This window comes from Heterocephalus glaber, unplaced genomic scaffold, assembly GCF_053883595.1.
Source record: "Heterocephalus glaber isolate CG9 unplaced genomic scaffold, H.glaber_assembly_v1.0 deba00001145, whole genome shotgun sequence".
In the NCBI taxonomy this organism is placed as follows: Eukaryota; Metazoa; Chordata; class Mammalia; order Rodentia; family Bathyergidae; genus Heterocephalus; species Heterocephalus glaber.
The window spans coordinates 171,115-198,436 of NW_028258202.1; the positions used below are offsets into that span (position 1 = coordinate 171,115).

Genomic DNA, 27,322 nt, shown 5'->3' on the forward strand with positions numbered 1-27,322 from the left:
GATATTTAAGTGGTTTTTAGAATTTGATTAGTTAGAAACACTAGTATAATACATATGTTTGTTCATGCATCTTGTTTTGTTTGTTTTGGATCTTGCTACATAGTTCAGGCTGGCTGTGAACTCATGGTGATTCTCCCTCCAGCCTCGCCCTCCCAAGTGCTTGGATTACAGGTGTGCACCACCACACCAGGCTGTGTTCATGTATGTTTGCCAATATGTGTGAGTATACCATTAAGATAAAATCCTAGATGTGTAAATGCTAGGTGAAAGATTGTGTGCACTATAATATTTTTTCATGTCTGTGCATGTGTGTGTGTGGCTTTAAAATATTTTTGAAGTTTAACTAACAATACAAATGCTGGGCGTGGTAGAGCACTCAGGTACTGTAATCCCAGCATTCTTGGAGGATAAAGCAAGAGAATCAGGAGTTTGAGTCCAGCCTGGGTGACTTAGATCTTATCTCAAGAAATAAGAAGAGCTAGGAATGTTGCTCAGTGTGAAGGCCCTGAGTTCAATCCCCAGTACCAGAAAAAAGGCAAAACAAGGGCTGGGGATTTAGCTCAGTGGTGCCACCGCCTGCCCTGCAAGCACAAGGTCCCGAGTTCGGTACCAAAAAAAAGAAAACAAAACAAAAGAACCCACATGCATATGGCAAAAAATTTAGGCAATATGAAAAATATACAATGAAGTTATATATTACCTTTATTCCCTTATTCCTATTCTCTAGTTCTTTCCCCTGGTTCTCTTTCCAGAGGCAATCACTATTGCAACTTTCTTGTGTATCTTTCAGATATGGCCTATGGATATGCAAGTATATATGGGTATGTGTGTGTATGTGCATGTGTGTTTGTGTGTCTTTATCTGGTTGGTTTACTGATGGAAAGTTGTCTTTCCTTATCTACACATAAAAACATATTTATGTATCCATCTCTTATCTTTTTTTCAGAAATGGTAACATTCTATTATTCACTCTGCTTTTTTTCATATAATATATCTTCAAGATTATGTCATATAGGCCAGGCATGGTGGTGCACATCTCTAATCCCAGCACTTGGGGAACTCAGGCAGGAGGATTGCCCAAGTTTGAGGCCAGCCTGAGCTACATAGTGAGTTCAAGGCCAGCCTGGACTACATAGCAAGACCTCGTTTCAAAAAAATAAAAACTATTGTGTTATATAAATACACGTATACCTGCCTTATTCTTTTTTGTACAGCTATGTCATTAATTTGTCCCAGGCATTTCAGTTGTTTCCAATTCCCAATTTTTTTTGAGACATGGTCTCTTTATGTGGTCCAGGCTGGCCTCAAGCTTGCTGTATAGCCCAGGCTGGCTTTAAACTCAAGATCCTGGGCTGGGGATTTAGCTCAGTGGTTCCGCCACCTGTCTTGCAAGCACAAGGTCCCGAGTTCAATCCCCGGTACCAAAAAAAAAACAAAAACAAACTCAAGATCCTTCTGTCTCAGCCTCCTAAGTGCTGAGATTAAAAGTATGTGTACCAAACCCAACTTAAACAGTCTCCTTGAACATACTTATTTGTGTACATGTTCTAATATAGCTATAGGATGGATTCCTAGAAACATAGTTGCTGGATCAAAATATTTAGTCACTGATGTGATTCTTTGCCCAATGTCCACTCCATATTGTCCCCATTTCTTAGTAGTCACAAAATTGAAGGCATTGATCTCATCCCTAGCTTCTAGAGGGGTACACCATGGGTATAATCCTATACTCTTTCTCAGTGATTGCTTTAGGCAACTGGGGCTTAACCAATTGGTGCATACCATTGTCCTAGTCAAGGAGATTGTTGACTAATGGGCCAGTGACCCAAGGCAAGTCAATGAAATGTTAGAGGATATTTGCTCAAGTATTTGGGGGAAGAAGCTTTTTGTTTTTGTCTTTCAGTCTGAGAGAGATACCAGAAGCCAACTTTGTTTCTTTTTGGGGGGGGGGGGTATTTTTTTTTTTGGTACTGGGGATCAAACTCGGGACCTTGCAGTTTTAAGGCAGGCAGCGGCACCACTGAGCTAAATCCCTGGCCCTCTTTGTCTCTTTTTGATGGTGTAGTGTGACTGATATGAAGCCTGCAAATGCTACAGCCCTTCTGATATCCAGAAGGGAGTCAGATTTTATGTTGAAGTTCATAATTTGGAAGGCCAAAGTGACACATGGAATGAAATTAGGTCCTCGATGATACTTGTCTATGGAATCAAGCCAATCACAAAGCCTGCTCATCTGGAATTTGCAGTTTTGTGAGTCAATAAATCATCTTTATTGTTTAAGCCTATTGGAGTTAGGTTTTCTGTTACTTACTGATTAAAAAAAGGATATATACTTTTAAAACTTTTTGATAAGTTGTCTTTCAAAATCTTACACCAATTTACAGTCCAACAACAAAATAGAGTTTTTCCACAGCTTTGCCAAGATAGTGTATTATCATTCTTTCTCATATTGCCTTTTTAGGGGGTGGCGTTGAGACAAGGTCTTGCTAATTCATTCAAGCTGGCCTTGAACTCACTATGTAGCCCAGGCTGGCCTCAAATTTGCGGTGAACCTACTGCCTAAACTACCCGAGTGCAGGGATTAGAGTCATGTGCCACCATGCTTAGATGATATTGCATTTTTGTAGGAAAAAAGTAGTGACTCAGCAATATACTTTTTTTTGGTACCGGGGATAGAACTTGGGACCTTGTTATATTGGAATTATCTTTTAATTGTAGATGCTGTTTAATTTCTTCTTTAATTTCATCATGACCCATTGGTTGTTCAGGAGGGTATTATTTACTTTCCATGTGTTTATACAGGTTTTGTGGTTTCTTTTGCCATTGATTTCCACTTTCATTGCACTGTGGTTTGATAATATGCATGGGATAATTTCAATTCCTTTGCATTTACTTAAGCATATTCTATGAGGTAGTATGTGGTCTATTTTGGACAATATCTTGTATGAATCTGAAAAGAATGTGTATTCTGATGTTGTAGGGTGGAACATTCTGTAGACATTTACTAAGTCCATTTGTTCACAGGTTTGGTTCAGTCCTGATATTTCTTTGTTGATTTTTTTATCTAGTTGATCTATTTGTGACAGTGAGGTATTAAAGTTCCCCATTACAAGTATGTTAGTACTAATTTGATTTTTTTTGTTTTTGCTTTTGAGACAGAGTCTCACTACATAGTTCAGGCTGATCCTGAACTTACTATGTTGCCCAGTCTGGCCTGGAACTCATGGCAGTCCTCCCACTTCAGCCCGCCTAGTGCAGGGATGGTGTCTGGTGTGCACCACCAGACCTGGCTACTTATTTGATTTTTCATGTCTATTAATATTTGTTTTATATAGCTGGATATACTGGTATTTGGTGCATATATATTTATGATTATTATCTCTTCTTGGAGTTTTCCCTTAACAAGTATGTAGTGACCTTCTTTGTCTCTTTTGATATGTCTTGGCTTGAAGTTCATTTTGTCTGCAAATAGCATAGCTCTCCCTGCTTTTTTCTGGGTTCCTGTCAGATGAGGTATTGTTTTCTATCCTTTGACTTGCAGTCTGTGCATTTCTTTTTGAGTTATATGTGTTTCCTATACACAGCAAATTTGTTGTATCTTATTTCTTGATCCATTCTACCAGTCTGTTTCTTTTGATTGGTGAATTGAGACCATTTACATTGATGGTTATAACTGATATATATTGGCTTATCCTTGTCATATTATTTTCCTGTTGTTGGTTCCCTGTTTTTCCCCCCTGTTTAGTTGCTTGCCTTGCCTGGTGGCTTGTTTCTATTGGTGTTCTTGGAATTGTGGTCTTCGTTATCTCTTTCTAGAATATCCTTCAGAACATTTTGTAGAGCTGGTTTGGTGGTCATGAATTTCTTTAGTCGTTCTTGATCATGGAAGTATCTTATTTCTCTATTGAATTTGAAAGATACTTTTGCCAGGTACATCAGTCTGGGTTGGAGGTTGTTTTTGTTCAGGACTTGAAATACTTCACTCTAAGCTCTCCTTGACTTAAGAGTTTGTGTTGAGAACTTGACTTACTTGAGTTACTTTTCTCTTGTTGCTGAAGCAAAATACCCGACACCCAAAGTTAAAGTGGGAAAAGTTTATTTGGCTTACATTTGGTAGAGGTTTCAGTCCATAATTGGCTTGCTCCAAGGCAGAGTGGCAGAGGGGTAACAATTCATGTAGCAAAGCAACCAGAGACCTGAACAGCATCTTCCTGCCCCTTTTATCTTATTCAGACTACTTAGAGTGGGTTGCACTCACACCCTTAATCCTAATGCCCTCAGGCCATGAATCAATCACACACTTTAGATTCAGCCACCTCTGAAAAAGCCCACCTAAGACCCCATTGAGGCTTTGGGGGAACATATAAATACAAGCCACAACAGAAGTCTGCTGTGATTCTGATGGACTTTCCTTTATAAGTGATTTGTTTCTTTTCTCTAACAGCTTTTAATATTCTGTTCTTTTGCTGAATTTCTGGAATCTTGATTATTATATGCCTTGGTGTAGATTTATTTTGCTCATGGCTAATTAGAGTTCTATATGCCTCACTTATTGTTTGTCAAATTCTTTTTTTTTTTTTTGGAACCTGGGATCAAACTCAGGACCTTGTACTTGCAAAGCAGGTGGCAGCATCACTGAGCTAAATCCCTGGCCCTCAAATTCTTATTCCATGCTTAGGAAGTTTTCTGCATTACTTCTGTGAACAGGTTTTTTAATGTCTTTTGCACTGAATCATGCTATTTCATTGATGCCAATCAATCTTATCTTGTTCTTTGCATCATCTTACAGCTGTTGGATTGATTTTTCTTGGCCCCTTGATATTTTTAAGAGATCTGCCTTTTTGTGATCATTAACCACAATCCTGTCTTCTAGGTCTGATATTCTGTCCTCACTTTCTTTCATTTAGCTTTATAAACATTCAGTGGAGAGGGCCAGGGATTTGGCTCAGTGGCACCATGCCTGCCTTGCAAGCACAGGTCCCGAGTTCAATCCCCAGTACCAAAAAAAAAAAATTCAGTGGAATTTTTAATCTTCTGAATATCTGTTTGAATCTGTTTAATGGATTCCATTTTTTTCCTGTGTGGGGCATTCATGGTTTCCATCATTTTCCTAAGTTCTTCTATTTTTTGTTTTTGTTTGTTTGGGGGTTTTTTTGGTACCAGGGATCGAACTCGTGACTGCGCTTTTGAGACAGGTGGCAGAAGCACTGAGCTACATCCCTGACCCACTCTTCTATTTTAAAAAATCTATTTCTACTAGGGCTGGGGATGTAGCTCAGTGGTGCCATCCCTCCCTGGCAAGCGAAAGGTCCTGAGTTAATCCTGGGTTCTGAAAAAAAATTGTTTAAATCTATTTCTACTGTAGATTTACTGAGCAAGTCTTTCATTATAACATCATCTGTCTTTTTACCTGAGAGATTATATCTTATTTGATTTTTCTCTATAGCCCCATTCATCTGTTTTATTACTTCTCTTGCTACCATTTCAGAAAATTCAGGTGGGTGGCTTCTGATTTCCTCCATCTTGTTGTCCCTTGGATTTGTCTTGGATGGGCTGGAGGTCTGGGGTTGCATTTTGCTTCTGGGTCTTGTCATTTTCTATTTTTAATTTTTAATTTTTTTTCTGTGTTGATGCTTGTAAGTTTCTTTTCTTTTCTTTTTTATTCCGGTACTGGAGATCAAACTCAGGACCTTGCACTTACAAGGCAGGCATGGTGCCACTGAGCTAAATCCTGCCCCTTTTAAGTTTCTTATGGTAGGTAGGTTTATCACTAGTATCGAGGCTCCCTAGGTAATGTCTCTTCCTCATCGATGTCTTCTAGATGTTGCTGGCTCTTGGTCTATGTGTCTATCCCAAGAGCCTACCTTCCCAATTTATTACAGATGAGAAGTCGCTATCTGTTTGGCTCAGCACCCAGTTCTTTAGTATTGGACTATGGTGATTATTGTGATTATGACCCCAGGCAATCATAATGTCATACAAGGAAGAACAACTGATTACAATAGGTATGGCATCTTGACTAAAGTAGTACAATTAGCAATAACAATAACATCAAGCATAGCCTAGAAACTGACAAACTGTAGTAACTTAATTCAGTACCTTTAACTATAGGAGCAAAATCTACAGTTATATAACAAAATCCAACATAAACCAGGAACTTTTATGCACTGAGTTTCCCCTTGGTGGTGTGATTTTACCCTGTGGGTAGAGGGGGGAATTTAAGAGGGATAGGGAAAAAACAGAGAAATAATTGAAGAGAAATATAGTAGAAGCAAAGCTGAAATACAGAGGATGATCACCGAAGCTTTGGGAAACTGGAAAAGAGGACAGGAGAGAAAGAATGGAGAAAGCAAAAGAATATCGAAGTGAACCATAAAGACTAGAGACAATGTTCACTCACATGAAAATATCAAAAAATCAAGTAAGACAGTTGAGGAAAGAGAGAAACAGGATGGACAAAGCAGAACAAACAGTAAAAGTAAAAACCTAAACAACCAAGAGAAGAAATAAAAAACCCAGACAGAAAAAGGAAAACAAAACAAAGAGAGAAAGATTTAAAAACAAATAAACAAACAATAAAATTCCTGTGGTGCCCATAGTTCAGTTCTGTGGTAGTGTCCAAGTCAGAGCCTAATTCTGTGCTAAGTAACTCCACTAAGTCTGTAGTAGAATTAGTGATGGGTGGGGCCTGATCTTGGCCTCTGGATGTAGGGGCTGGGGCCAGTCTTCAGCCAGCAGCTTTCTGGATGTCCTTTGGCACCCTGCCCATGTCTCCTTACCTTGTTTGTCTCTGTTTCCCTCTTTCAGGTGCTGTTGCCCACTCAGAGTCAGCCCAAGGCTGTTCCAAGTCCCATGTGCACAGCCTCCTTTGTCCTCTTCCACTCCACCGGCTCCTCTCACACCACTGGTCACGGGGTGGGGGGATTGCTGACTTCCCACTCCTTGCCCCGTTGGCCCAAGGTTGCTTGAATCCTGCATTGACCATAAAGCAATTTTTAAAAAAATTTTTGAGACAGGGTCTCGTTATGTAGTTCAGGCTGGCCTTGAACTCACTATGTAGCCCAGGCTGGCCTCAAACTTGTGGTGATCCTCCTGCCTCAGCCTCCTGAGTGCTAGGATTACAGGTGTGTACCACCACGCCCAGCTTCATAAAACAATTTTTAATTTAAATTAAAAAAAGGAAAACTATCCAGTTGTTGATCATATAGGAAAATGGGATTTAATACTCTATTAATGAGGGCTGGGGATTAAACTCAGTGGTGCCACACCTGCCTCGCAAGCACAAGGTCCTGAGTTTGATCCCTGGTACAAAAAACAAACAAACAAACAAACAAAACTATTAATGAGAACATAGTTTATGTAGATTTTTCTTGTTTTTCATTATCTTTGGAAATTTAATTTACCCAGCAGGAAGGACATATCAGTGATCACTAGCAGTGATCAGTAGCCTGTCTGAGATCTGAAATCCAGACATTAGAAAATAACAATTTGTAGAAGGAAAAAAAAAAGCAGTAGGTTGCTGGGAATCAGGAAGGAATTGACAGGAAAAAATAGAAGCTACAGAGTTGGAAAGATAGTCCACAATGCAGAGCAAAGAAGGAAACAATTTACACTGTCCAGATTAAGCTTTTTAATATGCTAAAAACCTATATATATTTTGTATATGGGTACCATTCATGACTTTGCGGGGAGTACTGGGTCGTCACACTGAGCTGCATCACCAGCTTTTTTTGTTTATGTTTTGAGACAGGTTCTCACTATGTAGTGTAGGCTGACCTTGAACTCAGTATGTAGTCCAGGCTGGCCTGGAACAGCAATTCTCCTGCCTCAGCTTCAGCCTCTGGAGTACTGGGATTATAGGTGTGCACTACCATGCCTGGCTCCATTTGTGATCTTTGCTCAGTTTTCTGTTTCTCTTTTCCTTTATAAGAGCTTTTTGTTTACTAAAAAAAATATACCCTATCACTGATCTAAATCCCCAGACCTGTTGGTTGTGTATAGTAGTGGGAATTGAATCCAGGGAGCACTGAGCTACATCTCCAGCCCTTTCAAAAATTTCTCACTTTGAGACAGGACCTCACTAAATTGGTAAATTGTCCAGGCTGCTATTATGGCTTGTATCTAGATGTCCCCCCAAAGCCTCACCAGTAGGTGCTTTTCAGAGGTGGCTGGATCCAGAGTGTGTGGTGCTGGGATCAAGGGTGTGTGATTACTGAATCAGTCCACTGATTGGTGTGGCATAGTTCTGGCTAGGATTAAGGGTGGGTATCCTGCATAAAATACAAGGGATAGAAAGAAGACTAATGTGCTCTCCCCTGCCTGCTTGCTGTGGAATGTTTCTCCCCTGTGATGCCCCTCTGCCATGCCACCTTGCCTTGGACCCAGTCACCTATGGATTGAAACCTCTACACTTGAGCCAAATAAACTTTTTCCTCCTTTAACTTTGGGTGACAGGTATTTTGTCTCAGCAACAAGAAAAATAACTAAGACAACTGGCTTGTAATTTGTGGTGATCTTGCCTCAACATCCCATAGATCTGGGACTACAGGTATGTGCATGCCCAGATTTCTTTTTTTCTTATACAAATGATACCATCACCCTCATTGTTCTGAATCTTGATTTTGTCTTAAGATCTTGGAGGTCTTTCAACTTGTATTCCTTTTTCTTTTTGTAAAGTAGTGCTGGGGATTGAATGCAGGACCAGATACATGATAGGCAAGCTTTCAATTTCTTTTTTTTTTCAAGTAAAACCTTTATTGGTACATTTTAGATATACATAATGATAACAGTCATTATAGGGAATTATTTGCACCTGTACATCATATATCTTGCTTCTTCTTTTTTCCCCATTCTCCCCCTCCCTTCCACCTTCTTCCCCTCCTTATATACAAAAGGTTTGTTTCCATTTTTCCTTCTATTTTCTCTTTTTTCTTGTCCCTTCTTTCCTTTCCCTTCCCCCCTCCCTTATTCCCCTTCTCATTTGAATATTTTCTTCCCATTTCCCAATATCTATTATACATTTTCGTCCTTATTTCCAGTTTCGGTTTCTCACACCAGAGAAACAATGCAGTATTTAAACATATGTGTCCAATTTCTTTCATTTAAGAGTATGGTCTCAAGGTACATCCATTTATCTATAAATATATAAAGCTCATCCTTTTTATGGCACAGTAGTACTCCATTGTAGAAAACCACATTTTCTTTATCTATTCATAGGTTGATGGGCATTTGGGCTGTTTCTAAGATTCAGTTATTACGGATTATGCTGCTATAAACATAGGTGTGCATATATCACTGTGGTATGATGCTTTTAATTCTTTTGGGAAAATATCAAGAAGAGGAATAGCTAAGTCAAATGGAATCTCCAGTTATAGTTCTTTGAAGAATCTCCACACTGATTTCCACAGTGGTTTCACCAGTCTACACTCCCGCCAACAGTGGAGAAGGGTTCCTTTTTCTCCACAGACCTTCCATTGTTTGCTATTGGTTGATTTCTCAATAATAGCATTCTTTCTGGAGTGAGATGGAATCTCAGCATTGTTTTAATTTGCATCTCTCAAATGACCAGTGATGTTGAACATTTTTTCATGCCATTTCTACTTCTTCATCTGAGAAATGTCTATTCATTTCAGATGCCCATTTTTGGATTGGGCCTTTAAATTTTTGGGGTCTGGTTTTTTGAGTTCTTTATATATTCTAGATAGTCTTCTCTCTGAGGAATAGCTGGTAAAATTTTTTTCCCACACTACGGGTTGTCTCTTCACTCTGTTGGTAGTTTCTCTTGCTATGCAAAAGCTTTTTAATAAGATGAGATTCCAGTTTCTTTGTGATAGTTCCTGTGCAACCGAGGTTTTGTTCATAAAGTCGTTGCCTACACCAGTGTCTTTGAGAGTTCTACCTATTCTATCTTTCAGCTGATTGTTTCCATTTTAATATTTAGATCTTTGGTCCATTTCAATTTTAGCTTAGTGTATGGTGAAAGATATGGGTCTACTTTTAGTCTTCTGCATATGAACAGCCAGTTTTTCTAGCACAATTTTATGATCTCTCTCTCTTTTTTTTTTTGGTACCAGGGATCGAACTTGGGACCTTGCGCTTGCAAGGCAGGCATTGGCACCACTGAGCTAAATTCCCAGCCCTTTCTAGCACTATTTTATTTTATTTTGTTATATTCTTTTTTTTCTTTTTGGTACCAGGGATCGAACTCAAGTCCTTGCGCTTGCGAGGTAGGCGGTGGAACCACTGAGCTAAATCCCCGGGCCCTATTTTATTTTATTTTTATTTTTTATTTTTTTTAGAACAAAACAGGTATTATATATATATATATATATATATATATATATTTTTTTTTTTTTTTTTTGGTACTGGGGATTGAACTCAGGTCCTTGTGCTTGCGAGGCAGGCAGCAGAACCACTGAGCTAAATCCCTGGCCCCAAACAGGTATATTTCTATTGGACTACCTGATACAGAAGATAGTGTGGTATGATGGATGGATAGTATGAATGACAAATAATACAAATATATTTTATTTGAAGTAAACAAAAGTGCTAACACAGCTTTCACTTAGAAACAAACTCTTACATGACTATTACTGGACAAAACAAAGCTAAAGCATAAACAGCCTTCTTTTTTAACATGTATCTGGAGACAGGTAGGAAGATACTACTTGGTTTTTTAAAAAACTGACTTCCCTTTAAGGCCTGGTCATTGAAGTGTAAACAATATAAATAAATCCACCATTATCAGTTGTCCTATTGTATCTCTGTCACCTGTGTATTCTGAGATCACACATTTACTTGCCAATATCCCTGGGAAGGTTGCTATATTATAGTTAGTTTTGAGTTCTTGGCAGGCAGGATTAAGGAAGAGTAATTTGGAATAAGGTTTACATCCTACTTAGAAAACACTAGTATTCCCTTAAATAACAGGTTACAATAAAGAGATACTGCCTGGAAGTTACTCTTTTCACTTTGGTTTAGTTTTAGTTTTTGTGATTTATAGAGCTGTTTAACTCATTTGCTTATAGTACAATCCTGCCACAAAGTATTAAAGATATCCATGATTCCTTCAACACTGCATTTTTCAAGTTTTACTACATGCGCAGTATGTCAGCAGTTCTAAAACAAGACAGAAAACAGAAAAACAACAATGTAAATGGGTAAAATTCTTCTAAAAATGCAGGTGTCAATACCTACAACAGGAAAGAAGACAATGAGAGAACCCCCTCCTCTCCAAAAAAGCAAACATGTTCATGTGCAGGGAATGTGGTTCAAGTCTTTGGATTTAAAAACAAGTTCCCCCAGAAAAGCTGGCTATCATGGAATTTCCAGAACACTTATTTTGCCCCTACCAAATGGACCTGAATGGCCCCAATGCAAAGTTTAAAAAAATAAGTTATGAGATGCTATAAATGATGATCAAAGCAGTCAGAGGGAGAAGAATGAATGTATCTTCCATTTAGCTACAGTTTATAGCACAGCCTCTTTAGCTGTTGGATCAGTAAAAACCACTGAAGTACCAGAAGTGCTTTGAAGCACAGGGGTAAAAAAGTACTGAACGTATTATCTAAACAGTAATAGGACTTCATGGCTAGGAAGATTTCCTAAATAGTAAAATGACCCCAAGATAGATCTCTCTTTCCAACATAAAACATACCAGAACAAAAAAAAGATTTACAAGTAGATATAGTAATAACAGAAAATTACAAGGTAGAGAACACAAGGTCAAGACAATGCTATAGGTTCAAGAGTATTCCATGAAGCTAGAAAATCTGTTAAGTTTGAAAGCCCTAACAAAATATCACTTTTGTTTAATCACTTACTTATCATATGACCATGTGTTGAATCATTTTCTTTCCACCTACTGAAGAATCCTACAGTCAGCCTTTAAGCATTCTGCATTTCTTTGCCAATCTTGTAGCTGAGTATCTTGTTCAGTCGATTTTGGTGCAGGTAACCAGAAGCTGCCGGTGCAAGGCCTTGAATATGGTGTCTGACATTGTTTGATAGTTTTCACTAATTGCTGTCTGATATTCATTTTCTGCATTCTCTATGATTTTAATAAACTCCTTTGCAGTTTGGACTTCATTTGAAACATTTATTGAATGTTGCACATCTTTATGACTAACCAATTGAACATTACCATCTTCATAATAGTGAACCTGGATCTTGAGCACACTAACTACCTGGGCTGTAGATGGAGTGATGGTCTAGCACAATTTTGAAGAGGCTTTCTTCCAGTGAAAGTGTTTGGGACCTTTGTCAAAGATGAGGTGGCTGAGTATGTCTGGAGTTGTTTGTGCATCTTCTCATCAATTGATCCTTAGATCTGTTTTTTTGACAGTTTTTTATCACAGTAGCTGTTTGTTTGGTTTTTTGTTTTTTTTTTTTTTTTTTTTTTTTGGTACTGGGGATCAAACTTGGGACCTTACGCAGAACCACTGAGCTAAATCCCCAGCCCATACAGTAGCTGTTTTTATCACAGTAGCTTTGTAGTATAATTTCAAGTCAGAGATTATGATGCCCCCTGCCTTGCCTTTGTTGCCCAGAGTTGTTTTTATAGGTCTCTTGTTTCAAAATGAATTCTAGGAACATTTTCTCTAATTCTGTGAGATATGTTGGAATTTTGATCGAATTGCATTAAATCTGTATAACAATTTTGGAAGTATGGCCACTTTCACTATATTGGTTCTTCCTACCCACAAGCAAGGGATATCTTTCCATTTTTATATCCTCTTTGATCTCCTTTTTCAGAGTACTATAAAGGATGACAACAGAAACATTGAAGTGTAGGTATCTTGTGGATGTCCTGTAGATGTTCTGTGGCTCAGTCTTAAACAATTAACTCCTTCTCAAAATGACTCCTAATTACCTAGGCACTCCTAGTTTACACAGTCAAATATGACAGGCACTGCACTGGATTTTTTTTTCCACATCTAGCCTGCCATGCAGAAGGAATTACTTTCAGAATAAAACTCTATGATGTTTTTGCAGTTTATGATAACCATGGACTTTTCTTGGGGCTAACACTGCTGTTGTTTCTCTCTAGGTCTGTTGACCTGTTCTGTACTTACCTTGTGTCAGCAGAGACAAGTCCCCTTCTTTGGGAGCCTGGGTTTCTTTCCTGACTGCTTCATTCTTTTTTCTGTATTGTACTCCATTTTTCCAGCTTCTCTGTAGTTTTTAGTTTTCCTGTCAGCTACTTCTGAGATCTACTTCTTTTTGTTGTTTTTTCTGGGGGGATTGGGGTAAGATAGGGTCTTTCTATGTTCAAGGTCAGGAGTTCAAAGACAGGAAGGCCTTGAACTCACTATGTAGCTATCTACATAGGTGGCTATCTTTCTGCCTCAGCCTCCTGAGTGCCACCACACCTGGCTCCACTGTCCTTCTTTCAAATAACTAATCTGCATTCCTGTTGCAACTATCAACTTTGTTGAAGACTCTAAAATCTTCATGTCTGGCCCAGTCTCTCATTCAAACTCCAATTTTCTATTTTTTTTTTTTTTTTTTTTTTTGGTACCAGGGATTGAACTCCGGTCCTTGCGCTTGCGAGGCAGGCAGTGGAACCACTGAGCTAAATCCCCGGCCCTCCAATTTTCTATTTCTGACTGCCTGTGGGAACACTTCTACATGAAAACCCCATCATAAACAAACTGAAAATGTCTGAAAAATGGGCATCTTATCTTCTTTGCCCTCACTTCTGATAATGAGAACTTTATTCTCCCTATTTCTTTCTTTTTTGTTTTTGGTACCGGGGACTGAACTCAGGACCTTGTGCTTGGGAGGCAGGGGCAGCACCACTGAGCTAAATCCACGGCCCTATTTTCCCTGTTTCTAACCTTGAACTTGAAGCTAATTATTTGTAAACTTTAGTTCTCTTTCATACCCTTTATTCAGTTACCACATTTTATTGATTCTTCTTTTGCAATATCTCTGCCTTCTCTCCAGTCTCTCTCTTATTATCTTAGTCCTCATTACAGACCCTCATAGGTAACTTAGCTATCATCTAACATTATGCTGGAAATCTTAACCAATGCAGTGAAATGAGAATTTAAATAAGCCTAGTGTGGTGGTGCACACCTGTAATCCCAGCACTCAGGAGGCTGAGGCAGGAGGATTGCTGTGAGTTCCAGGCCAGCCTGTGCTATGTAGTGAGTTCAAGGCTGGCCTGAACTACGTAGTGAGACCCTGCCTCAAAAAATACACCCCCCCCAAACCCCGAATAAATAAACAATATAAAATAAATAACAAATAGTTGGGGATGTAGCTCAGTGAGAAGGCCCTAGGTTCAATCTCCAGTACTGCAATAAAGTAAAATAAGAGGATACCCAGTGTGGCGGCGCACACCTGTAATCCCAGCACTTGGGAGGCTAAGGCAGGAGGATCACTGCAAATTTGAAGCCAGCCTGGGCTACATAGCAACTTCAGGCCAGCCTGAACCACATAGTGAGACTTTGCCTCAAAAAAACAAAATAAATAAATAAAATAAGAAGAATATATTGGCAAAGTAAAGACACAACTATCGTTTTTTTGTGTGTGTGTGGGGGTATTGGGGATCGAACTTGGGTCCTTGCGCTTGTGCAGCAGGCAGCGAAACCACTGAGCTAAATCCCCCGCCCAACAATCATTATTTTTAATTGATATAGAGATCCAAGAAAATCAACTTACAAATTACAAAACAAAAAGCTAAATATTTTTCAATAAATTTTATTTGATTTTATCCCATTTTCCCTCTGAATCCCCCTTCCCTCCCTATGTACAAAAGCTTTGCTTCCATTTTTTCCTTCTATTTTCACTTTTTTTCTTGTCCCTTCCTTCCTTCCTCACTCCTTCCTCCCTTGTTCCCCTTCTCATTTGAATACTTTCTTCCCATTTCCCAATATCCATTATACATTTTAAAAAGCTAAATATTGGGCATGGCATTTAGCTCAGTGGCACCTCGCCTGCCTTGCAAGTGCAAGGTCCTGAGTTTGATCCCCAGTACAAAAAAAAAAAAAATATATATATATATATATAAAATAAAAAATGGCTAAGGATGTAGCTCAGTGTAAAGGCCTCAGTATGGGGGGGCACTTTCCTAAATATAAGAAATAACTTGGGCCGGGGATTTAGCTCAGTGGTTCCGCCGCCTGCCTCACAAGTGAAAGGACCCGAGTTTGATCCCCGGTACCAAAAAAAAAAAAAAGAAAAAAGAAATAACTAAATAGAAAATTTTATTGTAGAAAAGAAATTCTATTCTTCAATAATATCAAAAGCTATAACATGGTAAGAGGATATGCATACATCTCTCATGTAAAAGAGGAGAAAATAAGCATAAGGGAAAAATTTGATGAGACTTCAAGGTTAAAAAGTTCCATTTCATTTAAGAAAATGAAAGGCAAAAAAATAAAGAAAGAAAGAAAAAATGAAAGGCAAGCCACAGATTGAGAAAAAAGATTCACAATACACAAATAAGAGAGGATTTATGTTCAGAACATATAAAGAATGGGGCCAGGGATTTAGCTCAGTGGTTCCGCCGCCTGCCTTGTAAGCTCAAGGTCCCAAGTTCAATCCCCAGTACCAAAAAAAAAAAAGAGAACATATAAAGAACATTTATAACTCAAAATAAGAAAACAACCTTATAGCAAAAAGGACAAATGATTTGAACAGAGACTTCACAAAGGAAGATATATGAATAACCAATGAGGAAATGAGAAGCTACTCAAAGAATTAGTCATCAGGGTAATGGAAATAGAAACCACAGTGAAATATGATTACATATCCACTAGAATGGCAAAGTTACCAATAAGATTGACAATACTAAATAATGTTGACTGAAACTCGGAATATAAAGTGTAAACCATTTGGGTCTGTTTATTTAGTAGTTTTTATTTTTAATTTATTTTAAATTTTTATTTATTTGTTTATTTATTTTTGTGGTACAAGGGATTAAACTCAGGACCTTGTTCTTGCGGCAGGCACAGCACCACTGAGCTAAATCCCTGGCCCTGCTATTTAGTAGGGGGTTTTTCTTCCATTTTTTTTCTTTTCTCATAATTTTTCCTTTCCCTTCTTCCCTTTCCCCTTCCCTTCCCACCACGCATACACCTTTGGACCTTTTCCTATTTCAAATTATCAGTTATTCATTTTAATCATTTTAATCCTTATTTACACTTTCAGTTTCTCACACTAGAAAAGCTGTTCTGTATTTACACATGTGTGTCCTATTTATTTCACTTAAGAGTATGGCCTCAATGTGCATCCATTTAGCTATAAATGTCTCTAGTTTATCATTCTTTATGGCTGAGTAGTACTCCATTTTATTAAAAAAACCACATCTTCTTTATCCAGTTTCCAGTTGATGGGCACTTGGGCTGTTTCCAAGCTTTAGCTATTACAAACTGTGCCACTATAAACATGGGCGCACATACATTGCTGTGGTATGATTCTTTTAATTCTTTGGGGAAGATACCCAGCAGGGGAATAGCTGGGTCAAATGGGACCTCTAGCCCTAGTTCTTTGAGGTATCTCCATACTGATTTCCACAGTGGTTGCACCAGTCTGCACGCCCACAAACAATGGATATTTAGTAGTTTTTAAATAATGTTAAATATGCAAAGTTAAAATACACCTACTCCATAACTCAACCATTCTACTAGATATTCTTTAGAGAACTGAAAAAATATATATCTACAAAATGATTTGTACACAAATATTCATAGCAGTTTTACTGTAATGGATAAACTTGGAAACAATTTGCTACTTGTCCTTGCAATAGAATACTACTAAGCAATAAAAAGCGATGAACTACTGTTTTCCCAACATGAATCAAGCTCAGAAACATGCTGAATAAAAGTGAACACCAAAAAAGTATATGCTATGCCTGTAATCTCAGCACTAGGGAGGCTGGACCAGGAAGATTGTCAGAAGCTCAAGGTCAGCCAGGGCTACATAGTGAGTTCAAGGTCAGCTTGAACTGCACAGGGAGACCTCATCTCAGAAGCCTTGAGTACATGCCCTATGATTCCCTTTGTATGAAATCTCAGAAATGCTTTTTTGTTGTTGTTTTTTGTTTTTTAGGGGTTTTTTGTTTAATCATTTTTATTTCAAGTGTAGTTTTAAAATCATAAATGGGCTTTTTTATTCCAAAGTCAAAAAACATTTATTCTTCACCACTTTGGAATCTGACAAGCAATTCCAAACCATGTTTTCCAAATCCAGTCTTGTCTGCTACTTTTCAGACTTCTGAGTTTGTAGGCTATTCCACTCTCAGTGTACGGTTCTGGATGACTAGAGGCTTGGGGATAGGACAGTAATCTGAAAACAGTCCATCCAATATGAAGAATGTGTCTGTCCCAGTGTCAGCAGTGAGGGAAAATAGACTAACACCTACCAAGAAATGATTTATTCATTTTTAAAGTAACAGAACCAGAGCTATTCTCTGTCACAAAAGAGAATGTGTAAGATTAATTTAAATTATTTTTGTAGATTTAGGTAATATTTTATTTCCCACACAGGCTTCAATCTTCCTTTATCTTTTATGCAAAGTCTCAATAGGGTTTGATGAATAAGCCCCAGGTGTTATTCCAAAGAGAAACAAGTTGATTTTGAGAGAAAGTGCTGTTCTGACTTCTTTTAAATGCTCAGAACAATTAATGGAAATATTCTAACTTTGGGTGCTATATAACCTACAACTCACCAAAAAAAATAAAGAAATTAAAACTTTCCTTTTTTAAGGAAATTTTTCACCCTTTTAGTATTACAACTTATTCATTTTTGGTTTTGACTGCCTAACCTAATATTTAAATTTTTACAACTCTGCATTTCAGAATAGTAAGAGCTCTTTTTCAAATGTTCTTCACAACACAAACAAAGACCCCAGAGAGACATTCTCAAGTTGCATTGTTTGACTACAGTGAAGTCTGAAATGATCATCAGACAGATGTGTGAACCTGGGTGTTCCCAACCCCACTCTTCAGAAACTTCCTCAAATGAGAAGACTTCCATTTATTAAGTGCTTATACTATTCTTAAAAATTAAAGTTTGGTCACTAGGAAGGACTGAACAAAATTATTCTCTTTCCCCCAAACAACAACCAGAACAGCTCTGATCCATCCCTCTTACTTCCCACAAAAACAGGGAAGTGGCAGGGCCTGAAGACTTCAAATCTGAAATCTCAGCTCCTAGAAAACGGCTGCTCTTTGCTCCAAGTTGTAGGTTTGTGTACTCTGTTTTCCAATACTTTCCCCATTTATAAGTTTACTTCCTTCCACACTCACACCCACACCCATACGCATACACACACTCATCTCAAGTAAGACACTTTTTTGTGTTTGCTGATAAATTATGAGGAATATGAACTAGGTGTATACAGGGTTGCGCAGGTGTTGTAAACATCAGAGTCCCCCAGGTCCTCTTCTCCCAAAGCAGGGATCACTACTTCCCTATGCGCTGCTGGCAGGCTGCTACTGGTGTAGGGCAGAGAAAAAGTCCTCATAACTGGTGTTTAGGTGGGAAGGCAAAAAGACAATCTCAGTCAGTCTGATTTGCCAGGGAAGAAAGCCTAATGTGCTGTCCACAGGACCAAACTTCAATATTAAATCAGGATCAGGGAAATGATTGGAACTAATCAAACTGTCCAACATGTCCACGTCCAGGTCCTCAGGCCCCTGCTGCCGCCGGGCCACCAGCCGGCAGAAGTCCTGAGCGCTCGCACGTTGTCCGCTTTCCCATCCTCTGGGGACAGCACCTTCACTGCCAAGTGGCAATTTATTTTATTTTATTTTAAGTAGGAAAATTTATTGGGGAATAGGAATAGGGAATAAGAATGGGGAATGGGGATAGCTCCTGAGAGACAGGAGGGATCCCAAATGGGTTGCCCCCAGTGGCAATTTAAAACTTGATCATCTTTGTCATTACTATTTGCAAACTCTGATGAGTATTTGGAACAATCTAGGCCCAGAAGTTCCTGCTGTTGTTTTAAAATTTCATTCATCAGTCGAATTATTTCTTTTGAAAATACCTTGGTGGTCGTACACTCTGATGTACGAGATGCCCACCGCCATGGCCCACACCACCAAGCTCGCCACGTCCGGCAGGCTGCGCTAGTCCTCGGCCAGCACCAGCCCCGTGTGCACCAGCAGTTTCCGCAGCGCTCGGCCGTCTGAGCGCCAGCGCAGCCGGCCTAGGCTGGCGGAGCCCGCTTGAGCTCTAACGGTGGCGCCGGGCCTCGCCTCGCACGAAGCCGAGCGGCGCTAGGACCACGGCGGCGGAGGCGCGGCGGTGGCGCCTCCACGCCAAAGTCCAAGTGCTGAAAGCGGGTGCGCAGCCGGGCGGACTGTGCGCGTTGCCGGCAGAGCAGCGCGGACTGTAGCCGCCACTCCAGCTCTTGAGAGCCCGGCACGGTCGCTCCACACTGGGCGCCCGCTACCCGCTGCTGCCGCGGCCGGCCATCTTCACTTCTAGTCCGCCCGCTCAGGCACTCCTGCCGCCGAGTTTTTTGGTTTTTTGAGACGAGAGCCTCGCAACCCAGTTGAGAAGGCACCACCACGCCCAGTTTAAACCCTGTTTTAAAATAGAAAAGAATTTAAAAGGCTGGGGATATAGTTCCGTGTGAAGGCCCTGAGTTCAATCCCTGGGGGGTTGAGGTAGGAGAGAGTGAGAGAGAGAGACAGACAGAGACTAATGGACTGACTGACTGATTTACTATGTTGCTCAGGTTGCCACCGAACTCCTGGGTTCAAGTAATCCTTTTGCTTTAGTCCCCAAGTAGCTGAGACATAGGTGCATGCCACCAGGCTGGCTGTGCACATGGATTTTTATAACAGTTTCATTTATCACTGCCAAAACTTGAAAGCAACCAAGGCGTCCTTCAGTAGGTGAATAGGTAGTAAAACTGAAAGTCACATCCAGACAATAAATATTATTTGATGTTGACAAGAAATGATCTATTAGATCTTTCTCAAATGGAGAGGAAGGGCCTGGGATTTAGCTCAGTGGTTCCTTCGCCTGCCTTGCAATTCCAAGGTCCCGAGTTTGATCGCCGGTACCAAAAAAAAAAAAAAAAGTCAAATGGAGAGAAGAGCAAGAGATTGGGGGGGGGGGTGAAAAAGGAATTAAGAGTGTTATGTACTTTCGTACTAACTCCACACAAGGAATGTAAACGTTGTGTACTGCAAACATGTACTAATAAAAGTAAAAAGAAATGAGCTATCAGGTCACGAAAAGACATGGAGGAAACCTAAGAAATGTGTAGTACTAACTGAAAGAAGACAATGAAAAAGCTGCATCCTGGATGATTCTAACTACTCTTTGTAACATTCTGGAAAAGCCAGAACTATGGAGATGGTAAAAAGATCAGTGGTTGCCAAGGGCTGCGGGGTAAGGGAGGGGTGAATAAGTAGAGCACAGAGGATTTTGAGGTTAGGGACTGTTCTGTGTGATACTATAATCATGGACACGTGTTATTATACATTTGTCAAAACCTATAGAGCTATCATGGTTTTCCTCATGGTAGCCCACCCTGCTTTCTCCAGGGTGTTCTCTCTTATCTTGCTTTTTTTCTTTTTTACTTGGCCCAACTCACTCTGTAGAGCCAGTTTCTCTCTCACTCTTCACTTTTACTTTTTCAAATAAACTTTGCCACTGCTTTTTGTGCATTTTGTTCAATTCTTTGTTCGAGACAAGAAGAACCTGGAATCTAACTCCAAAAGGAGAGGTGAGCAACCCAAAACCTGGTAACATTTAATTGGCAAGCCAATTTTAGAAGCAGACTACCTGGTAACATTTTTTTTTTTGGTATGGGGATCGAACTCGGAACCTTGCACTTGCAAGGCAGGTGCCTGAACCACTGAGCTAAATCCCCAGCCCTGGTAACATTTTTTTTCTTTTTTTTTTTTTTTTTGTACTGGGGTTTGAACTCAGGTCCTTGTGCTTTCGAGGCAGGCAACGGAACCACTGAGCTAAATCCCTGGCCCCCTGGTAACATTTTGATGTAGTCATCCAGGAGAATCAAAAGTCAGGAGATTACAGTAATAGTACCAAACCGTCTTTTGGTTATGCTTAAAAATTCCCATAATAATAATAATTAAGAAATATTTCCCATCATAGGAAATGAACGAATATTTGTTGAATACAAAAAAATCTGAAATAATTTTCCTAAGCTTTAAAATTGTGATGGTTGTGTCCCTACCCAAATTTCTAAAAATTTTTCGTGTCCAAATTAAACAGTTTTTTATTGATTAAAAACAAAGCAAAACAAAACAAAAAAACCCCTATAGAATGGGGCTGGGAATGCAGCTCAGTGGCAGAGTACCTGCAGAGCAATGTGAAGGCACTAGGTTCAATCCCAGCACCAAAACCAAAAACAAAACAAAACAAAAACAAAGAGTGAGCCCTAATGTAAACAACAAATTTAGAGATGATAATGATGTGTTAATGTAGGTTCTTTGATTGTAACAATTGTAGCACCCAGGAGTAAGGTGTTGATAGTAAGGGATAGTGAGTGTGTGTGGGGGGGTATATTGGAATACTTCTTTCTAATCAATTTACTGTGAACCTATTGAACCTATAACTGCTCTAAAAAATAAAGTCTGTTAAAATGATCTAGTTAGCTGGGCATAATGGTGCATGACTGTAATCCCAGCACTCAGGAGGCTGAGGCAGGAGGATCACCGCTGAGTTCGAGGCCAGCCTACATAGGGAGCTCAAAGTCAGCCTGGACTACATAGTGAGACCCTGTCCCCCCCCCCAAAAAATGACCTATTTAAAACATGAAATGAGCTTCAAATCATGGAAAGATATAGAAGAGCCTCAAATGCATATCACTGAGTGAAAGAAGCCAGTTGAAAAGGAGTACATAGTGTTTAATCCAAGTACATATCATTCTGGAAAAGACAAAATTCTGGACATGGGTTAAGGGGAAAGTAGGGTTAAAAATCCTAGAAGATTTTTAGGATGGATGGTGAAGCTGTTCTGCATGATACCATGATGGTGAACAAATGTAATGGTAACTAGTCTGGTAGCATGGGACGTTGAAATAATGGAGGAGGGTGTGCATGTGTGGAAGCAGGGAATGTAATGAGAGCTTTACTTTCTGCTTAATTTTGCCTTGAATAACTGCTCTAAAAAATAGTCTATGGGACTGGGCCGTCTAGCTCAGTGGTAGAGCACACAATTTAACATATGTGAAGCCCTGGGTTCAGTCCTTAGCACCAAAAAGAAAAAAAAAGTCTATAAAAAATTTACTGTGGCTGGCAAATGGGCCCAGGATGTATAGCGGCTGTGCCTGACAGCACATCTGACTTGAGCTGGAGTAGGGTGGAGAGTAGAGGGCGGTAGTCGGGGGTGGTGGGAGAAGGAGGCGGTGAATCACTTATAAATGGCGCCCAAGCAGGACCCGAAGCCCACAGTTCCAGAAGGGTGAACAAGTACTGTGCTTTCATGGGCCTCTTCTTTATGAAGTAAAGTGTGTAATGGTTGCCATAAAGGACAAACAAGTAAAATACTTTATACATTACAGTGGTTGGAATAAAAATTGAATCGAATGGGTTCCAGAAAGCAGAGTACTTAAATATGTGGACACCCATCTACAGAAACCGAACTTCAGAAAGCCAATCAGGAGCAATATGGAGAGGGAGAGATGAGAGGGGCTGCTCCAGGAAAGAAGACATCTGGTCTGCAACAGAAAAATGTTCAAGTGAAAACAAAAAAGAACAAACAAAAAACCCCCTGGAAATGGAGATGGTGGCAGTACCAGTGAGACACCTCAGCCTCCTTGGAAGAAGAGGGCCTGGGTGGATCCTACAGTTGAAAATGAAAAAACACTTATGAACAGAGTTGAAGTTAAAGTAAAGATCCCTGAAGAGCTAGAACCGTGGCTTGTTGATGACTGGGACTTAATTACTAAACAAAAACAGCTCTTCTACTTTCCTTCCAAGAAGAATGTGGGTTCCATTCTAGAGGACTATGCAAATTATAAGAAATCTCGAGGAAACACGGATAATAAGGAGTATGCTGTTAATGAGGTTGTAGCAGGGATCAAAGAACACTTCAATGTGATGCTGGGCACTCAGCTCCTCTACAAATCTGAGAGACCACAGTGCGATGAGCTCCTTGCTGGTCACCCTGATGCACCCATGTCCCAGGTGTACGGAGCTCCACATCTACTGAGATTATTTGTATGAATTGGATGAGAAGAGCCTTGCTTTATTACTGAATTATCTTCATGATTTCCTCAAGTATCTGATGAAGAATTCCACAACTTTGTTTAGTGCCAGTGATTATGAAGTGGCCCCTCCTGAGTACCATCGGAAAGCAGTGTGAGGCACTCTCACCCGTGTTTGGATCTCTGTCAATGTGTTTTTTTGGGTACTGGGGATTGAACTCAGGTTGCGCTTGTGCAGCAGGCGGCGAAACCACTGAGCTAAATCCCCGGCCCTCTGTCAACATGTTTTTGTTCCTCGTCCTTCTCTTTTACAAATGATGTACTTTGAAGATGTTAGTGTATAACAGAATTGATGTTTATTTTGTTTGATTTTAAACAGAGAAAATAAAAGGGGTTACAGCTCCTTTTTTCTTTTCATTTCAAAGTTGCTACCAGTGTATTCAATGATGGACAACAAAGAGACGTGGTGTTGAATGTTGTATTGCCTAGTTGACAAAGCTGCTTTTGAATGCTGGTGGTTCTATTCCTTGACCCTATGCACTTTTATAATACGTGTTAATGCTATATGACAAAATTCTCTGATTCATAGTGTGAAAGGTCCAATTCAGTGTATATAACAACACATTCATCCATTTGTGTTCTTTTTTTTTTTAAATGGTTCTTAAAGAGCCCATCCTTTGCAAATCATCCACATTGTTCCTTAGGCATTTTATCTTTGCTCAAATTGTTGAAGAATGGTGAATTGTTTCATAATTTTGTATTTGTGTCTAATGCACGTTTTTAACATGATAGGTGCAATGCATTGTATAGCTATAGTTTTCTGGAAAAATCAATCTTTCAGGAATTGTTTTTCAGATCTTCAATAAATTTTTTCTTTAAATTTCAAAAAAATATTTACTGGTTAAGCTGGGCATTGTAACTTGTACCTGTAGTCCCAGCTACTCAGGAGACAGTGGTAGGAGGATCATTTGAGTCAAGGAGCAGAGCCCAGTCTAGGCAATATCGGGAGACTCTGTCTCCAAAAATTTTTTTTTTTCTTTTTGGAGACAGGGTCGTGCTGTGTAGTCCAGGCTGACCTACAACTTTCGGTGATCCTCCTGCCTCAGCCTCCTGAGTGCTGGGATTACAGGTGTGCACCACCACACCTGGCTATTCTAAAAAAAATTTTTTTAATGGTAAGTTTTGCAGTATATGTTTTACCACAATTTAAAAGTAATAATGTAAAAACAAACATGGAAATGGAATAAAATAAATGGAATGGAATAGGATAAAATAAAAGTCTTGCTATGTAATTCAGGCTGGCCTTGAACTCACTATGTAGTTCAGTCTGGCCTTGAATTCACAGTGATCCTCCTGCCTCAGCCTCCTGAATGCTGGGATTACAAGCATGTGCCACCATGCCTGGCCAGTTTTTAAAATTAAATTAAAAAAAAATTTTTTTTGCAGTGCTGGGATTAAATCCAGGATCTCACACATACTGGTCAAGGGCTCTACCACTGAGCTTCACCCCCAGCCCAAATCATATACTTTAAATGGATGAATTGTGAATTTATATCTCAATAAAGCCATTTTTTTAAAAAAAGAGTGCATACTGTATAATTCCATTTATATAAGACTCTAAAAAATTCAAACTAGTATATAGTGATAGAAAGCAACCTTAATTTGCTCACTACATCATTTTATCGACTCCGTTTTTTTCAGATACTTTCTCTGGTCCCGATTGCCTTTTTTGTTAATATTGGTCTTGGGAAGAAAACAGATGGGGGGGGGTGTCTCATTTTGCCAAGGAAAAGGTATGGTCTGTCTTCCAAATTGAGTAGTTTGTACTGGAGTTGGAAATACAAGTAGTCCTCGATAACCTGAAAGTGGTGTGATTTAAGAGCCTGTGATTTGCTGACAGCAAGACTGGCCCTAGAACTCCACCTCCCAGAAGGTCTGGATTTAGACCAGAGACTGCCACAGGCAAAGGGGTGGGACTCTGATCGCTACGCGGATGTGGCTCCAAGCTTTCAGAGCCTGTTAGCCCATCCCCCGAGATGCGGCGCTGGAGGATGATCAAACTTTGCCAGGTAACCTTTGTTGAGAGACCCCCCTAACTTCAATCTTCTCTCCTAAAGTCCCCCCAACTCCGATGGTTGCCTCAATATATGAGTCACTTCTTAGATGGAAGGAATTTGAGGGTGAGGTGAAGTGTATGTCAAAGGGATTGATCCAGCATTTCCTATTTGTGAATCCGATGGGGAAGAGGCCCCTCTCTGCCCCAGGCTTATAAAGCTACAGAACCTACAGTCCTTGGTGAAGAAGAATGTGAGGACAGTGCTGAGCCGGGTTGTGGGTTTTTGGTGGGTGACTAACATTGCCTCTCCTCTGGTTAGGTTTCCTAACGCAGGATAGTCTCCTGCTCAGGGTTGGGTAGTGTTCAACCTTGGCTTCCTTTACCTCTTAGTGTCCTAGAGTCTCTTTTGACTCATATTAAACTAAGTAAGTCAGTCTTGAATGTGAAAAGCTTCCTGGGGTTAGAGATAACTACATTGCAGAAATTAGTAAATAAAAACGAGGGCCTTATGCAGAATTATTTTGCTTTCAGAGGAGTAATTTCAGAGGGCCGGGGATTTAGCTCAGTGGTTCTGTCGCCTGCCTCGCAAGCACAAGGAGTTTGATCCCTGATACTCTCCCCCCAAAAAAGTGATTTCAAGTAATGTAGACACAGACTTGTGGGAAGGTTGAGACATGGAGAATGTGTTACAAATTGTATTACTAAGAGCTGCAGTCTTATCTTGACTGTTGTTGGGGCTTTTGCATTGTGAGTCCAGCCTAGGTGAAAATTTACCGCTTGGCAGACTACTTGTGGAGGATGCGTCATTAGGTTAAGACTGGATTGTTTAGGGGTGACTGTAATCTCAAGGTTAAGAGTGAATGGCTGCAAATTTTTCAATGTTTGCTTGTGTCCTTGCCATTTATGTATTTTTATTATGTTTTCTGAGGGTTTTTTCTTACTCCTAACTTTTGCTGATCTCTTTCACAGACCTCCCCACACCCTCATTTCACATATTTGAAAGTTTTATTGAATATTTCTTTTTTTACAAGGAAACTTTTATTTTCAATTTTCATCAGGAAATTTGCTGTGTTTTTTATGCTTTTGGTTTGAATATTTCTTTTTTTCTTTTTTGGTACTGGGGATCGAACTCCGGTCCTTACACTTTCAAGACAGGCAGTGTAACCACTGAGCTAAATCCCCGGCCCTGGTTTGAATATTTCTATTTGACAGGTTGAAGTATGTATAACTTAATAAACATGATACTGTCAAAAAAAAAAGTGAATGGTTGGAGCAAGGCGTGGTGGTGCACACCTGTAATTCCAGCACTCAGGAGGCTGAGGCAGGAAGATTACCATGAGTTCGAGGCCAGCTTGGGCTACATAGTGAGACCCTGTCTCAAAAAAAAGGACAAAAAAACCAGTACTGAGGATCAAACCCAGGGCCTCACACATGCAAGGCAATCACTTTATCACTGAGCTACTTCCTCAGCCCTTTTTTTCATTTATTTATTTTTATTTTGAGATGAGTCTTGTTAATTTGCCTTGGTGGGCTTTAATTTGTAATCCTACCTCAGCTTCCCTCAGTGTTGGGATTACAGGTATGCCCAGCTAAAGAAGGCTTTTTTAAATGTTTCTTTTGATGTGTCATTTTTTAATTTAAAAATTTTTATTAGTACATGTTTGCAGTACATAACGACTATATTTATTGTGGGGAGCTGGTACATATATATAACACGTCTTAATTCTTTTTACCTCTCCTTCTCCCCTTTTCTCCCCTTCCCTCCCCCTCCCCTTAAGGAAGGCTATTCTTTTTTTTTTTTTTGGTACCAGGGATCGAACTCAGGTCCTCGCGCTTGTGAGGCAGGTGGCAGAACCACTGAGCTAAATCCCCGGTCCTTGGAAGGCTATTCTTAAGGAATGAATGTGTGGTAGCTTTTCTCTGTTTCCTTTAATCTTGTATGTTTATTTGTTATGCCTATTCCTACAAAGAAAAAGAAGAGCAATTCAGGGTGGTGGTGCATGCCTGTAATCCCAGCTGCCTGGGAGGCTGAGATAGGAGTTTCACATGTTTGAGGTCAGCCTAGGGAATTTAGTGAGACCCTGTCTCAAAATAAAAGACTGGGCAGCTGAGTGTGTTGGCAT

At 39.7% G+C, this 27,322-nt stretch overlaps 2 protein-coding genes and 2 pseudogenes across 6 annotated transcripts in view; 3 read left to right on the forward strand and 1 right to left on the reverse strand.

Moving 5' to 3' along the window:
• Itgb1bp2 (integrin subunit beta 1 binding protein 2) overlaps window positions 1-2,280 on the forward strand; it is a 30,199-nt gene extending 27,919 nt beyond the window's left edge. For 2 of the 4 annotated variants that reach the window (XM_087210529.1, XM_087210530.1), the window contains one exon: window positions 104-2,280. Coding sequence is in view for 1 of the 4 variants with exons in the window: in XM_087210530.1 (XP_087066656.1) it covers window positions 104-130 (27 nt within the window). In the remaining 3 variants the exon portion in view is untranslated. The remainder of the gene's footprint in view (window positions 1-103) is intronic. The other 2 variants (XR_015451037.1, XR_015451038.1) reach the window with 2 other exon arrangements.
• Window positions 2,281-2,416: 136 nt separating this feature from the next.
• The window catches only part of LOC101720904 (mortality factor 4-like protein 1 pseudogene), a 29,525-nt pseudogene continuing 4,619 nt past the window's right edge, over window positions 2,417-27,322 (forward strand). Inside the window, exons 1-2 of the transcript XR_015451039.1 lie at window positions 2,417-8,548; window positions 22,499-25,212. The product of XR_015451039.1 is annotated as a mortality factor 4-like protein 1 pseudogene (transcript). The remainder of the gene's footprint in view (window positions 8,549-22,498; window positions 25,213-27,322) is intronic.
• LOC101704825 (dehydrodolichyl diphosphate synthase complex subunit NUS1-like) lies at window positions 18,415-22,421 on the reverse strand (annotated as a pseudogene).
• The window catches only part of Taf1 (TATA-box binding protein associated factor 1), a 129,145-nt gene continuing 126,980 nt past the window's right edge, over window positions 25,158-27,322 (forward strand). Inside the window, exon 1 of the mRNA XM_087210522.1 lies at window positions 25,158-25,212. The gene's annotated coding sequence lies outside the window, so the exon portion shown is untranslated. The remainder of the gene's footprint in view (window positions 25,213-27,322) is intronic.